The sequence below is a fragment of the Cydia splendana genome, chromosome 13 (assembly GCF_910591565.1).
Source record: "Cydia splendana chromosome 13, ilCydSple1.2, whole genome shotgun sequence".
Taxonomy (NCBI): domain Eukaryota; kingdom Metazoa; phylum Arthropoda; class Insecta; order Lepidoptera; family Tortricidae; genus Cydia; species Cydia splendana.
In genome coordinates this window covers 14,003,623-14,018,588 of record NC_085972.1, presented here as the reverse complement: position 1 = coordinate 14,018,588, position 14,966 = coordinate 14,003,623, and the positions used below count along the sequence as shown (strand labels likewise).

At 38.0% G+C, this 14,966-nt stretch overlaps 1 protein-coding gene across 3 annotated transcripts in view; it reads left to right on the top strand.

Moving 5' to 3' along the window:
- Positions 1-14,966, top strand: part of LOC134796195 (sarcolemmal membrane-associated protein) — a 62,015-nt gene that overhangs the window by 13,524 nt on the left and 33,525 nt on the right. For all 3 annotated transcript variants that reach the window (XM_063768216.1, XM_063768218.1, XM_063768217.1), the window contains exons 2-3: positions 1,977-2,093; positions 8,619-8,759. In XM_063768216.1, the coding sequence (XP_063624286.1) occupies positions 1,977-2,093; positions 8,619-8,759 (258 nt within the window). The remainder of the gene's footprint in view (positions 1-1,976; positions 2,094-8,618; positions 8,760-14,966) is intronic.

Below are 14,966 nucleotides of genomic sequence, written 5' to 3'. Positions count from 1 at the left end.
CCCGCCGCTTCTGTCTGTTTGTGTGTTTGTATGTTCGCGATAAACTCAAAAACTCCTGAATGCATTTTCATGCGGTTTTCACCTATCATCAGAGTGATTCTTGAGGAAGGTTTAGGTGTATAATTTGCTAACCCGTGCGAAGCCGGAGCGGGTCGCTAGTTCCATATATAAATGGAACTTATACGACAGGTGAGCTCCTCGTGACCAATCGGTTGATGCAAATTGTTCATTAGAAGGTTTTATTTAATTCACATCACCGAATTTCCCTCCTGTTTCCGTAACACTGCTCGCACGCTCCTACTTGGGGATGGGGTTAGGGTGCGCAGTCGAAACCAGCCAGTGTTTTTAAACATTTAAAATCATTAACACTACCTTACCCACCCTTCTTCGACAGACGGTTAGTACTCATACAAACAATTACCACCTGCCGCTTATTTATTTCCTTCGTAATTGCACCTTCAATAAAACTATTGATTTGTCGAACAACTGACCTATTCGGCGTTGGGCAATGCACACGAAGCATTCAATAACCAACATTGTACCTACATATGTTTCATTAACATATTTAAGATAACCATGTAAACAGATACGTGTAAATACAATATGTAATAATTTATAGTTTGTAGCATTCACATTCAGGTGATTACAAACACTGAACCCAAATCGTACACGTAAACAAACACTTGTTCTTACTCCGACAAAGATCTCGTTTACACATAGATATCTAGATCATCTGCGCGTGAGTAGAGAACTAGCAATGTCATTGTTGTGTGTGTAGTGCGGTACAGATCTCACAATAAAACTAGAACACTAGTACACACACAATAAGATTACTACTTCATATTGTTGATTGACCGTGTTTTATATTTTATTTTAAACACACACATTAGTGGCGGCGCATCCGGCAATCGCATCAGTGTGTTATCCGCCATAATAAGTTGTTTATGTAGATTTCGTAGTTGAAGAATCTAGTTGGCCTAAGTATTAGACTCGCCTCAGTTACCACACAGCCAGGCGTGGCTCACTCCGCGATTTCGTCGCTTTGCTACAGGTAGCTAAAAGTACATTCGTTCGGCCCCAATTTTGGGGTTTGCCATAAGCCGCGCGTGGCGCTGTCGCCACCTAGCTGCCATATCTGTGCTGATCGTAACAGACGCGTTTTGTTAGAGAGTGAGTGAGAGTTCTGTACCTAGTACTATTATTTATTCTGTGACACAGCTCGGCAAGCCATAAAAATATACTGCGTACCTTCAATACAAGCGGATGACTTCTAATAATCATATTTGTGTCGCTTAACTTCAAACTCGAGTAAATCCATTCGACCCTCTCAGCAAATATCTACGTAACCTTTTCTTAATACTAAAATCGCGTACCTAATCTGACAGATGGATTTACCCGAGTTTGAAGTTAAGCGACTAATTTGTTAAACAAAACTTTCGCTTGTATTAGAGGTTTACATATCTGTATAGAAACTCCCACTGAAGGTGACTGAAGACGATTCTCGTAGGCGGGACACCTGTTGATACCTATTGGAAAGTGATGTCTACGTTCGACGAACAACTTTGTTGTTGTAACTTACATTTCGCTGTTAGGTAACAAATAACAAACAACGAAGACTCGAACAATGCGGGCCAGGGTCAACAATTTACCGAGTCTATGTTTTTTTACCGAATATGAGATAAAAGAATTATGGAAATATTCCATCTGGCCCCTATTACACAACAGAAGGTTTTTTGAGTACATTTTTAAAACTAGTTTAGTGAATGCCTTATTGTTTTTCTTCTTTAACCTCCTACGACGAATTTTGAAGTTAGAATCTCCTCGAGAACCGCTTACATTAAACAAAACCTCCATAATAATGTGAACCGTAGTGTTCCTGATATAATCAATTTTTTTCGCTTCATACAAACGTAGCACGTTTGCTTTATCACCGTATGTTTAAACATTTGTATTTTTACTTTATCTTCTTTTTACAGATTGGACGCAATGTATATCGAGCGACTCCCAGCCCTACAAATACCATCTTCGAATGTCGAGTGCTATCGCGGCACCACGCTACGCTGTACTACGACAAAGGACACTTTTACCTCGTGGTAAGTTTATTTAATTTCGCTTATTAAGGGTGTCCAATTAGTCGACGCCGAATCTAGCCAACTAGAAAAATCGCTTTCAAATGTCGTAGGAGCCGTTTACCGTTTTACTACAAACGGTAAACGGAGCATGTCAGAACTACTCTCACCTATAAACTAATCACTGAAAACACTGTATAACGAAATACTTTAATATCAAATACGACACAATAAAATATTACATTAACAATATGAACAGCCTCCGCTGACAATATTATTTTCTCGAACAGAGAACAGTCATAACATTCTATTCAAGATTCAAACCAGCCAGTCTGTCAACAATTGTCTAGACCTCTTTGCTCTAACAAAGCAGCATCTGCTTAAAGCGATTAGGTGTCGATAACACCGGTACCCTTAAAACCGTTAACCCAGTGTCAAATCGTACTCCAGGTTTAACCGGTTAACCCCGGGTTAGTGATTGGTGCAAGTGGCGCTTAAGGGTTTTCCCAGTTTTTGTGCTTTCGAGAGGTATTTTCGTCTCTATAGCACTTGGTATTGAGTATGGTTTAGGTATACGCTAAACATTGATTTAAACTTTCACGATTATTAAACATTATCAAAACTACACAACGGGACTTAATCGCGTATTTAAGTTTTAAGATTTACCTCCGACGACCACGGGGACAACGCCGTCCTCGAAACATCGGGAGGTAAATCTTAAAACTTAAATACGCGATTAAGTTCCGTTGTGTAGTTTTGATAAGGTATACGCTAATTTGATAAAATTTGAAATTAAAAGTTCTCGTTTGCCTTATCGGATACCGGCTCTATCTAGTGTTAAGTTCGACTTCATGAGACGTAGGACCACTTATGTAACTATTATGTACATTGTAACATCATGTTGGCGGCGCCAATCGCGTGACGTGCAAATAGGTGCACGCTACAAAGTATAGCGTTGCTCTAATATTGAAGACACGAATCAAATGCTAAAGATGTATGTAATCCGAAGACACGTTCTTTCGATGCCAATACATGTAGCTGTAACTAAAGAAAACGGAAAATTATAGAGATCAAAATCACTAAAGTGTCATTCTATGGAACTTGCTAACTATGTAAACAAACCGCCATATTGAAATTGTCTCTGAATGATGAATTTACTAGTAACTTTTGTTTACATAGTTCGCAAGTTCTATAGAATGACACTTTATAATTATGTAGTTTACGTCTCAAGTAGACGATGTGATGTTAACTCTCGGCGACTATCACAACTGACGATGTGTTAAATACAAATACAAAATAGTTTATTTGGTTTAACACATACTACACAAAACATAAAAGGCTGGAATAATATGTATACTTAAGTATGTTTATAAAACATTTTAAAAAGGTATTTAAAACTATGAGAATCTACAACTTCAAGTCTCATCGTCGCAATTGTTGTAGACTCTGACCACGCTAATTTTGCACAAACTTGGCAGTAAGAATTCATACATATCCGTATAAGCTCCATACTTGACGTAGTACTTGGCATTCAAACGTAGCGTGGTCCGACTCTAACATGTTACTTACATGTATACATCATTTTCTCTAAGTATTGCGATGGTATAAAGTATTCTTATAGCCCCACAGTCTTTAATAGTGATAGTGGAACAGTGTTACGCGACACCATCACGCCTATTATTGTATTGATTTTGTCAAAGTCGAGAACCGGTACGTATGCAGGTGACCTAAATGCTACCATATGATTTCAATGGCGATCGATAAGAACTACACGGCAGTTTCATTCATTTTTTATCCCATCTAACTTGTGGTTGTGACTTAAGCACCATTTAGACGGTTCAGAACTTCCATGATTATTCGATACATTGGCAACTACAGAGTACAATGAATTCAGTCGATTGAACAAGTACCGCAATGTAAAGAAAATCGCATGCAAGTTCTTGTACCGTTTAAATGGGGTTTATCAATTCGTCTGTTTAGGTCATAATAATTCAGGATGGTGTTAGAATAACTCGAAATTAGAAATAAAATAAAAACACGTACCTATGTATTATTACAGTATCACCAGAGGTGGTAGAGATATTAAGTCAAAACTTGTAAGAACCATCATTTTTATATCCCAAATCCTTTACAGATTTTAATTGCTTCGTGGAAAGGGGGTCGTTTCTATGCTTTTAATCCTTTCAACCCTTTTACGAGTAAATCCGACAAGTCAGCCGTTGTGTGATGTAGTTATTTTTTCCGCAACATCACAGATATTTCAAAAATGGTCGATAATTGAACTGCGCAACGATTTTATAGGTATTTTTATCCCATCCAAACGTTGCGCTGCAACTTATGCTCGAGTGCGTAATTAGTATCCATTAGGTGGAACGTCATGCGTACTAGTTACACGCTTGTTTTTGTTGAATTCTGGTCATCATCATCATGTGCTTGTTATCGTCCACTGCTGAGTATATGACTCTCTTTGAGTCCGCCATTTGTCCCAGTCCGGGCATAATCTTTTCATCAATTGATTATATTATATTGCTTGTAAAGGATGGAATTCATAAAATCAAACCAAACGGTGTCTATCATTTACGTTTTGTAGAGAATCGGACATAAATATGAGGATGCGAGGTTAAATGCGCAACACTTAACTGTGCTGTGCTAGCTAAAGTTAGTAATGATTACTAATTAGTGCTGTACAAAGCGCGCTATTCAAAGGTATGAGCAAATCTAAACCTGATTATACCTATCCAGACATATACCTATTAGTATAGAGTTATAGACAATCTAAACGCGAATTGTCATGTAATGTGACCTGCATGTGCGCTCAGTTATTTTTTCTCTAATAAATCGGTTGCACTAAGCGTATAGCTTGCCTGATTCTAAACAGTTATGCAGCTTTTACAGCATATTAATTGTATACTTCTTCTTTAAAAGAACCCTCTTCCTTTAAGAATATCATGACATAAAGTTTATTCCACAATCAGAGTGTGTATAGGATAAAAAAGTTGTAATATCAAAAAGGCGTACTTTAAGAATATAGTTTATAAACATAAACTTTTTATTCACTTGAAATTCACGCGATTTTGACCAAAAATGGTTATTAGTAATAAAAACAGGAAAGTAAGGCCAAAACAGTTAAAATATCTCTGAAGGCCAACTCGAAACGCTACTCGGCATAGCTTTAAAACCGGGGATACAGTTTTGTAAGTAAATTAGCATAGAGACAACGGCGGCACGCTCACAGGCTTGATATTCCTATTGGTAGCAATGCGCATCGCCTCTGCTCATGGGAATTCCCTACCCTAAGAGACATAAACGTAACGCTATTACTGCTTAGTAATATGGATGTTTATCCATTGTCCGTCCGTCTATCTGTCATTTTAGGCCAATAAAAAAGATTTTTTTTTTAGTTTTAAGTCGGTACGTAATGGCGTTCGTTGTGTATGTGTGACCATGACCACGTAATCTGAAGGCCTATACATATACGAAATTAAAAAGTTGATATTTCAGCACTCATCATCAATTGCAACTCAACTTTCTTGCTCTAATATAGCAAGTAGGTAATAGGTACGAGTGAGATGCACTGTGAGTGATATGAAAATGACATCATTTAATAATGTTCGAATTGGCCTCTCGTAACAACCCCGCGTTACCAGAAGCCATTATTCTGGTTAGCTATAGCCGATTCTCTAAGTAAGTATTAGTAATACAGAACCAAAGGCCGTAGGCGGAAATCAGTGAGAGTTAACCCGTTCAAGGCTCTATTACAACGCTTCGCTACATGTGGGATGAGTGATCGCTGCGATGTGATCGTGATGTCGTGCAGATTAACTTGGTGATTACGATTATGACACGGTCTTGCATCGCTGGGCTCGAAGACATTTATAGGAATAGACCCCGATTTGTATCATGGTTAATAAAACCTTTGCTTCAATTGTGATTCTCGTGTTTCAGTGATAAGATAAGATAAAATTTATTTCATTGATAATATCCATAAATTAAAACAATCATAATACGCTTAAATAGTTACTTAAATATTATAAATATACAATCATGCTTTAGAAAATAAACATAAAATAAAACATCTTGTAAGCAAAAATTGTAACTGGCTCTAACATATTTTACATCAATATAGAACAAAGACACCGATAAACCGATTTGTTGTTTTATTTTGCATCTATTTATTTTGGTATTTGAATTTCATGTTAAAAAAAGAAACATACAAAAAAGTTTCACATTTAAAAAAGTGCACAATAACAAACGTGACTAATGTGATCTGATCAATGACCAATGTGTTTACAGTTACACATTCCATAGGTACCTATACTTTTTAAATTGATTAAATTGTGTAGTTTGTTACTATAACGCGATTTGATAACGAATATACTAAAATTACTAAATGAAATCAAATTTAATTGACTTTTGCTTCTCATCCACTTCGCACAAAATAGATGCGAATAACTCTTTAATGCCGCGAGTTAAAGACATTCAACCGAATCGAATTATGTTTCACCTATTAACCGACCTCCTAAAAAGGAAGTGATTCTAGATTCGACTTTTGATTTTGTTATGATTACTCAATGACATTAATAAAGACAAATACCTGAAGATCTGTAGGCTAGACGAAGATTGAAGAACTATATCAGCGAAATGAAGTGAACAGAAAAGAACGAAGTGGAACCATGGAGGTGGGCCACGTAGCAAAGGCGCATTGAACGCTAAGAGGGCGAATAATGGTTTTTGTTGACTTATGTATATCTCGAAAACCATAATGTCTTGATCGAATGTAATCAAGAGTTTAGTAGGTTAATGCTTTAAAAGTTTTTGACAATGCTTGGCCACCGTAAAACCGTTTTTGTCTAGCTCCGAGTTCTTAATAGCGAAGCAATTTAGTACAAATAGCAATTTAGTCCTATGTACCCAGTTTACGAAACTTCTGTGTAATTACTAAGCAGAGCATACTATTAAACCATAATTCTTGCCTACGTACGTTGCATTACCGCTCTTCCTTTTCGCACACTGCAATTGCATTATAAAGGACCACCTATGCCGATTTGCTCTGGTAAGATTTTAAGACCCACCATACCGGAGCCGTAATTACGCTGATGTTGTGTTTCTTTAGAGTCTTTAGACAGTCAATTGATAATCTATTGTATTGTTAGACGTGTAGATATATTCAGCACCATGGAATGTACAAATATTACTATGTCAAAAGTCAATACTGCTCCAAGTTTCAGTATGATTGTGCTTTCCGCTAAATATATATTATGCTGCTTTGGTGCGTAGTCCATAGCTTACCTAGCACGAGTGACTAAGGCTTAACGAAACTGTTATTATAATATGGATGAAGCTATGTGAACTAAGAATGGAAATTATAAAGCTTAATCTAGGCCTGTATTTGCTCTCCTACACTTATTATTTTCAGCAGAAACTATCCTCTTAATATGACTGACTATGACTTAATTTATAAAAAATGATTGAAATGATGAAAATAATTTGATTTTTTTACATTTCATTTGCATGCATAATGATCATTTTAAGTTGCACGTTCCATTTTACTGTATTTAATCTTACATATTATCAGTTATGAAAGAGCAGCCCGTTTGAATTAAACCCAAAAACCCCAAACAACGACAAATTTATAAATTGTCGATCAAAATCTAGCCTACAACACAAGGCGCCATTGTGCCCGTAATTTTGGAGGTCGACATTAGATACGGAGCATTGTTGCATTGCATTCTAATAATTTCAGCTATCTGGCATCGAGCCGTCGGGTATGGAATGTCGTTTGTGTGACCGCTTGTTTGTTTGGTCATCACTATCCGCTCAGATGTCTGACATACACAGTTTGTGCAGAAAATATGCGGTAACGTTTGTTGCTATCCCCTTAACTGGCTGGCGGGGCCACGAAAATAATCATAGAGCAAACATGCTCTATAACTACTTTAACAAAACAAATGCTGCAAGCGTCATCGTCGTCCTTGTTAGGTCGTGTCAGCTCTTTTTCGCAGTCGGCGGTCGATTTTTCAACTCCTCGGGCTTACCTGAACCCCGGTTACGAACGACGACGTCATCGACGTCATCGTCTACGGTAAAAAATAACAACAACATATGCGTTTCATTATCAAAAAACGCGAAGTCACGCTGCAATTGGTTCCGACTAGACGTCGCGGATTAACGTTTTAAACTTAGGTTTTCTCCACGGGCTTAAAGTTAGCGTAAAGTGTCATTCTATGGAACTGCTAACTATGTAAACAAACCGCCATATTGAAATTGTCTCTGAATTTACTAGTGACTTTTGTTTACATAGTTAGCAAGTTCCATAGAATGACACTTTAGAGCTCATTTGCTTTGCCTCTGATCTTCAGCAATGTCTACATCGCCTTCACTTTGGTTAATGATTGATCTGTTTCTCAGTCCTATTGCGACAGTTTTGATGTGTCACTATATGGAGATGCGACGAACATCTTCATATACATATAGTGACACATCAAAACTCCGCGACTCTGACCACCCTGTTTTTGTTTACCTTTCTGACTAGCATTTGTTTGTTGACAGGACAACCAAAGCAGCAACGGCACGTTCATCAATAACAACCGGTGTTCGATATCGAAAGAGCAGGAGCCCCACGAGGTCTTCTCGGGGGACGTGGTCCAATTTGGCATTCCCGTCGTTGAGAATGCTACCAATTCGGAGAAGGTAAGTTTTACAAATGTAATGCGGTTATCAAACAGATGCAAGATAGCGATGCACTTACTCGTATATGTATAGCACGTATATCCCGCTCGTACAGTCGCCATCAGATATAAAAATATCTGAACACGCACTCTAATGCCTTGACAATAGAGGCGTGTTCAGATATTTGTGAGCACGCTGGCCGCTCCGATATAACTGATGGCGACTGTACACCGAATTTGACGCATCCAAAGTGAAGACCATTTTAGTCAGATTTAATCATCAGTTCATCACTTAATACGACAACCGACTTGGATTTAATTTAAAGAGGGTAAAGGTGGATAGGAGCGTCTCGGGAATTAGTCACAAGAATTCAGTTGACTTGTTAAGAAAATAATTATAAAAAATAGTGTATCTTATCTTTTGTAAAAAATGCATGATTTATTATGAAAATTTATAAAATACTCCGTAAAAAGTCGCGAAGCTAAAATTGTCAAATGTACGGACGCTTAATACTAGGATTTAATGACCATAACGAATGTCATTGTTATCTTACAAATTAGCATCAGAATTCATGTTTTGATGTTTAGACTACTACATGTTGACGACCGGTCTGGCCCAGTGGGTAGTGACCCTGCCTATGAAGCCGATGGTCCCGGGTTCGAATCCTGGTAAGGGCATTTATTTTAGTGTCCGACCGAAGGTTCGGTTTCGGTTTCGGCCAGTTTCGGCCAAAAAATCATGTTTCGGCTGTAGTTTCGGTTTCGGCCAAAAAACGGCCGAACCTTTCGGCCGGGCCGAAACTTACGAAATGGTACTTCGTACTATGAAACTAAGCTATGTGACAAAGACCAAGAGTTGGGGAATAAGTAGGACAACAATATTAATATGTACAGTCACCTGCAATAGTATGTTACTCTTAGAATGCCGCAAAAATATGTGACACGCACTTATGGCTCTACAAATAAGATCGTGTCAGTTATTTTGGCGACCTTTGTTGTGTAATATACTATTGCAGGTGACTGTACCTACATATTATGATTATGGTTATGTATAGGTATAGAAATTAATTGGTTTATTATAAAACACAATTCCACTAATGAGGGCGCCACTAGACGGTCGACGCAGTCTTAAGAGGCTGTTAATACCTATAACGCGCACACTCTAATTGTATCGGAGTAAATGAGATAGCACTGTCGCATGTTACTGGGCCAGGGCAAAGGAATAATAAGAAAACTCATCATCTTCCAATTTTTGCCACGGCCCATGGGAGCCTGGGGTCCAATTGACAACTAATCCCAAGAATTGCCGTAGGCACTACTTTTTACGAAAGCGACTGCCATCAGACTGACCTTCGAACCCAGAGAGTAAACTAGGCCTTATCGGCACTAGTCCGGCTTCCTCACTATGTTTTTCCTTCACCGAAAAGCAAATAGTAAATATCAAATGATATTTCGTATATAAGTTCCGAAGAACTCAACGAGCCGGGGTTTGTACCTGCGACCTTCGGATTGAAAGTCGCACGCTCTTACCGCTAGGCCACCAGCGCTCATAGAAATATCTCGCTTTTAATACAATGGACATTGCTTGGAGTCTGTGCTCAACTACTTATCCTGAAGCCTGAAGCACTGCTTTGACTTCGCATGAAAGTTCGCCTCACTGGGGCACTTCGGACGTTTAGGCCCAGGTGAAGGTCGGTACCCGGCCTTGCGATATTGTCAACAAAAAATTCGCGCTCGCTGCGCTCGCGTTTTTGGTTGACCCTGTATCTACATGTTGATTTGACTGGTGAATCAATAGAGTTAGACCAAGAAAATTCTGCAATTATTTTGATAGAATACGCCGTGCAACTAGTGCAAATGTTATTACGTCATAATTTCATAGAAGTTTTGACATTTAAAATAACACTTGCACTGCGTGTGTTATCAAAATCGTTGCAGAATTATCTTGGTCTAACTCTAGTAAATTTCTTAAAAAACTGCTCAAGTAACATCAATTTCAAGGACATTGGGTGTTGACAGCCCCATAATATGTGTGTAAAAGCGGTTTTATAACATTTTTTCAACGATTTTAACAAGTCTACAAAAGGTTCGGTTTCGGTTTCGGTTTCGGCCGAAACTAGAGCCAAAGCCGAACATTCGGTTTCGGTTTCGGTTTCGGCAAAAAAACATGTTTCGGTCGGACACTAATTTATTTGTATGATGATACAGATATTTGTTCCTGAGTCATGGTTGTTTTCTATGTATTTAAGTATTTATATATTATATATATCGTTGTCTGAGTACCCACAACACAATAGTAGTAGGGCTTACGGCGATATTTACATCGAAAGCTGCATTTTTGGCAGAAAGCAAGCCGCTTTGCCCAGTGATACTAGGGACCAATCTGAATGATTTCATCCGAGGAAACACAAATTTCATTCACTAGAATTCAAGATGGCGGACCTTTTTCAAAATGGCGGCTGCAATATTTAAAAAAATTATAGAGACAAAACGGTTGCACCGATTTTAGTGATTGATATATCGATCAATTCGTATTGACACTTGTAATCGAATAAAAAATATGGCATTTAAGAAATTAAAGATGGCGGCCGAATACTAAGAAAATTGTGTTTTTTTTCTTTATTTTTTTTTCCTTCTAATGAAAATAACAGCTAAATATTCTATAATATGATCACATATTCCTTCATTTAAATGAAACCTGATAATATTATCTGCAAAATAAAAAAAATATCTTAACAATCCGTTGAGTAGTTTTTGAACTATACGCATTTCAAAAAGCGCGTAACTGCCGTTCGAAACGGCCCGCTCGCGCGGCTCGCGTCATAACTGAGAACTTTGATGATTTAAAGGTAAAAAAAGAACTGAAAACATATTTACTTTATTTATTGAGCTTTAAATAAAGAAATAAATTGTATTTCTGCTTATTATTTGTGACCATCACGGGAAAAGGTATAGCGCCATTTGAATAACACCAAAACATCTATATCGGAAGATCTAATCAAAATACGCCTAATTCCCTGTTCTGCCAGATCTTTTGCGTGAAGTACGATGCGGCCATCAGCTTCTTCCGCATGTGTTCCTATTCATAAGATCAGGCAGAACAGGGAATTAGGCGTATTTTGATTAGATCTTCCGATACAGATGTTTTGATGTTATTGATATCATATCATCAAACTTAAATTGAGAGTGGCCTGCAAGAGTTATGGCTATTAACTGGGACTGCAAATAACTCCGTTAAGGCGATGTTCATAAAATAGCAAATACTTTGGGTCCTGACAGATCAACCGCTCTCCGTGACTTTCACGCCTCTACAGGGTGTGACACTACTTCTTACTTCCATACAAAAGGAAATAAGTCTTGCTTCAAAACATGGTTGTCACACCCTGAAGTTACACCAGCTTTGAAACAAATATCGCAGCCATTACAAAGCCTTCCTGAGGAAATCATGGCTATGCCAGAAAAGTTCACCTGCTACCTATATGACCCACAAATAGCACATTCGTCGGACAACTTGGTACGCAAGGAGCTATTTGCTACTAAAAAGAAATTGGTATCAGCATCCCACCAACATCGGCAGCATTACATAAACACGCGCTCCGTCTCACATACCAAGCAGGCCAGTTATGGGGTGATATGCCCTTATTCTTGATGATGCCTCTGTGCCATTGCCATCCTCTTGGGGTTATCTAATGGCAGTAGGGAACCGCAATGGTCTGATGCCAGGGAGATGGCGTGAATTATCATACCTGGACCATTGCGGCTGTAAAAAAGGCTGCGAGACAATGCGCTGCACGTGTCGGAGGGTGGGTCTACCCTGCACAGTGCAATACAGCACTTGCAAAAACAAAAGGTACTTATAGATAAACCACGCCAAACTGTCCCGCCCCTCCATTACTATTTCAATACTACACACATTGAAATAGTATTGGAGGGGCGGGACAGTTTGGCGTAGTTCATCTCTATATATTTAATTTAATTATATTAGGTATATTTTTATCTGATTTCATATGAATTTTCTTTTCTTTCAGTTCAACCACATCGGGCAAAGATGATAGAGAGGAATAAATTTGAACCCACTGGTATAGGTACCTTAGGGCGGATGGCGCTTACGCTATTATTAACGCCGCTCCAATACTATTGCGGTGCTAAGCGACGTAAGCGCCAGCCGCTATACCTTTTCCCGTGATGGTCACAAATAATAAGCAGAAATACAATTTATTTATTTATTTATAGCTCAATAAATAAAGTAAATATGTTTTCAGTTCTTTTTTTACCTTTAAATCATCAAAGTTCTCAGTTATGACGCGAGCCGCGCGAGCGGGCCGTTTCGAACGGCAGTTACGCGCTTTTTGAAATGCGTATAGTTCAAAAACTACTCAACGGATTGTTAAGATAATTTTTTTATTTTGCAGATAATATTATCAGGTTTTATTTAAATGAAGGAATATGTGATCATATTATAGAATATTTAGCTGTTATTTTCATTAGATGAAAAAAAAATAAAGAAAAAAAACACAATTTTCTTAGTATTCGGCCGCCATCTTTAATTTCTTAAATGCCATATTTTTTATTCGATTACAAGTGTTAATACGAATTGATCGATATATCAATCACTAAAATCGGTGCAGCCGTTTTGTGTCTATATTTTTTTTAAATATTGCAGCCGCCATTTTGAAAAAGGTCCGCCATCTTGAATTCTAGTGAATGAAATTTGTGTTTCCTCGGATGAAATCATTCAGATTGGTCCCTAGTATCACTGGGCACAGCGGCTTGCTTTCTGCCAAAAATGCAGTTTCTTTTCGCTAAGCTCTATCACTACAAGCCTTCTTGAGCTTACCGTGGGGCTTAGTCAATTTGTGTAAGAAATGTCCTATAATATTTATATTTTTATATATTTTTTTTTTATGTTGGTATTTTATTTTTCAACAAATATCATCATCATCATCATCATCATCATTATCATCATCATTATCATCATCATATCAGCCAGAGGACGTCCACTGCTGTCCACATAGGCCTCCCCCAAAGAGTGCCACAATGACCGGTCTTGCGCCACCCGCATCCAGCGGACTCCCGCGACCTTTACCAGGTCGTCAGTCCACCTAACAAATATAACTGCGCGTTATAAATTGGGTTGTATTAATAACTAATAGGTACGCTCGTTTCCTACATTCTGATATTGTAGGTGTTCGATAACGTGTGGCACATAATTCAACGACATTTCCGCTACCATGTATATACATTTTTTATCGCTAGCGCTAGAGACGCTAAGTAATAAAGACTGATCATCTTCACGTGAACTCGCGGTCCTCACTCTTTTTGTAGATGGAATCACTTTTTAAGCGAGTTTCTAATTCTTTATACTTTGCTAAGCACTTCTTAGTTAAACACCGCAACATCGTAGGTAATTTTTTTGTCCATTTTTTTATGGAGCACACTACAGTATTTTACAAACACAAAGGGTACGGTGACAAGTGTCATCAATTTATAACCTTAAAACGCCAAATCGACCAAAATTGTTCTGTGATGATACCTGAGTATTTTCGAAAACCACGTAATAAGCGGCGCATGGTGGCGCTATAATGACGAGCAACTAAATCTGGCATCGAGATTCACTGTCCTTATTTTTTTATCTGTGTTTACTTACTCTAACTAATAATTAGAGCTACATGAACGGTTGTCACTTCAACTACGCGTTTTGTTTCCCACGGAAACAACTGACAGATCACATTCGTCGTAACAGATCTTTGTTTTTGTGATATACATACTCGTAAATGGAAGTATCACACTGGCTGGCGAAGTCGCTAATAAGGAAGCGGCTTTTTCCTTATCAGTCAGATTTTATGCAGAAATATTCGTTGGTAGAGCGACGCGTGTATCGTTAAGAACTCGACTATGGAATAAAAATGTATCGAAATGACATTCAAGTCATCATTTCCATAAATTATTTACTCCACATTGGTGTTAACGATTAATGATTACTTAACCCTTTTCCAGGCCGCACCAATCTACAAGGTTTCCCAAAAAAATCCAAATATATTTCAATTAACCCAGCTCTGATGATCCATTTGAAGACAAGTCACATTTCCCGAAATTGCAATCTAGTTTGAACCTTAAATCGGAATGCTAAAGTTGAAATTCTGTTGGCGCGTATGTAATCGATAAATCGTACTATGCCTGGAAAAGGGTTATAAAACGAAATAGTCTTAGTTCTTAGACATTTTGCTAT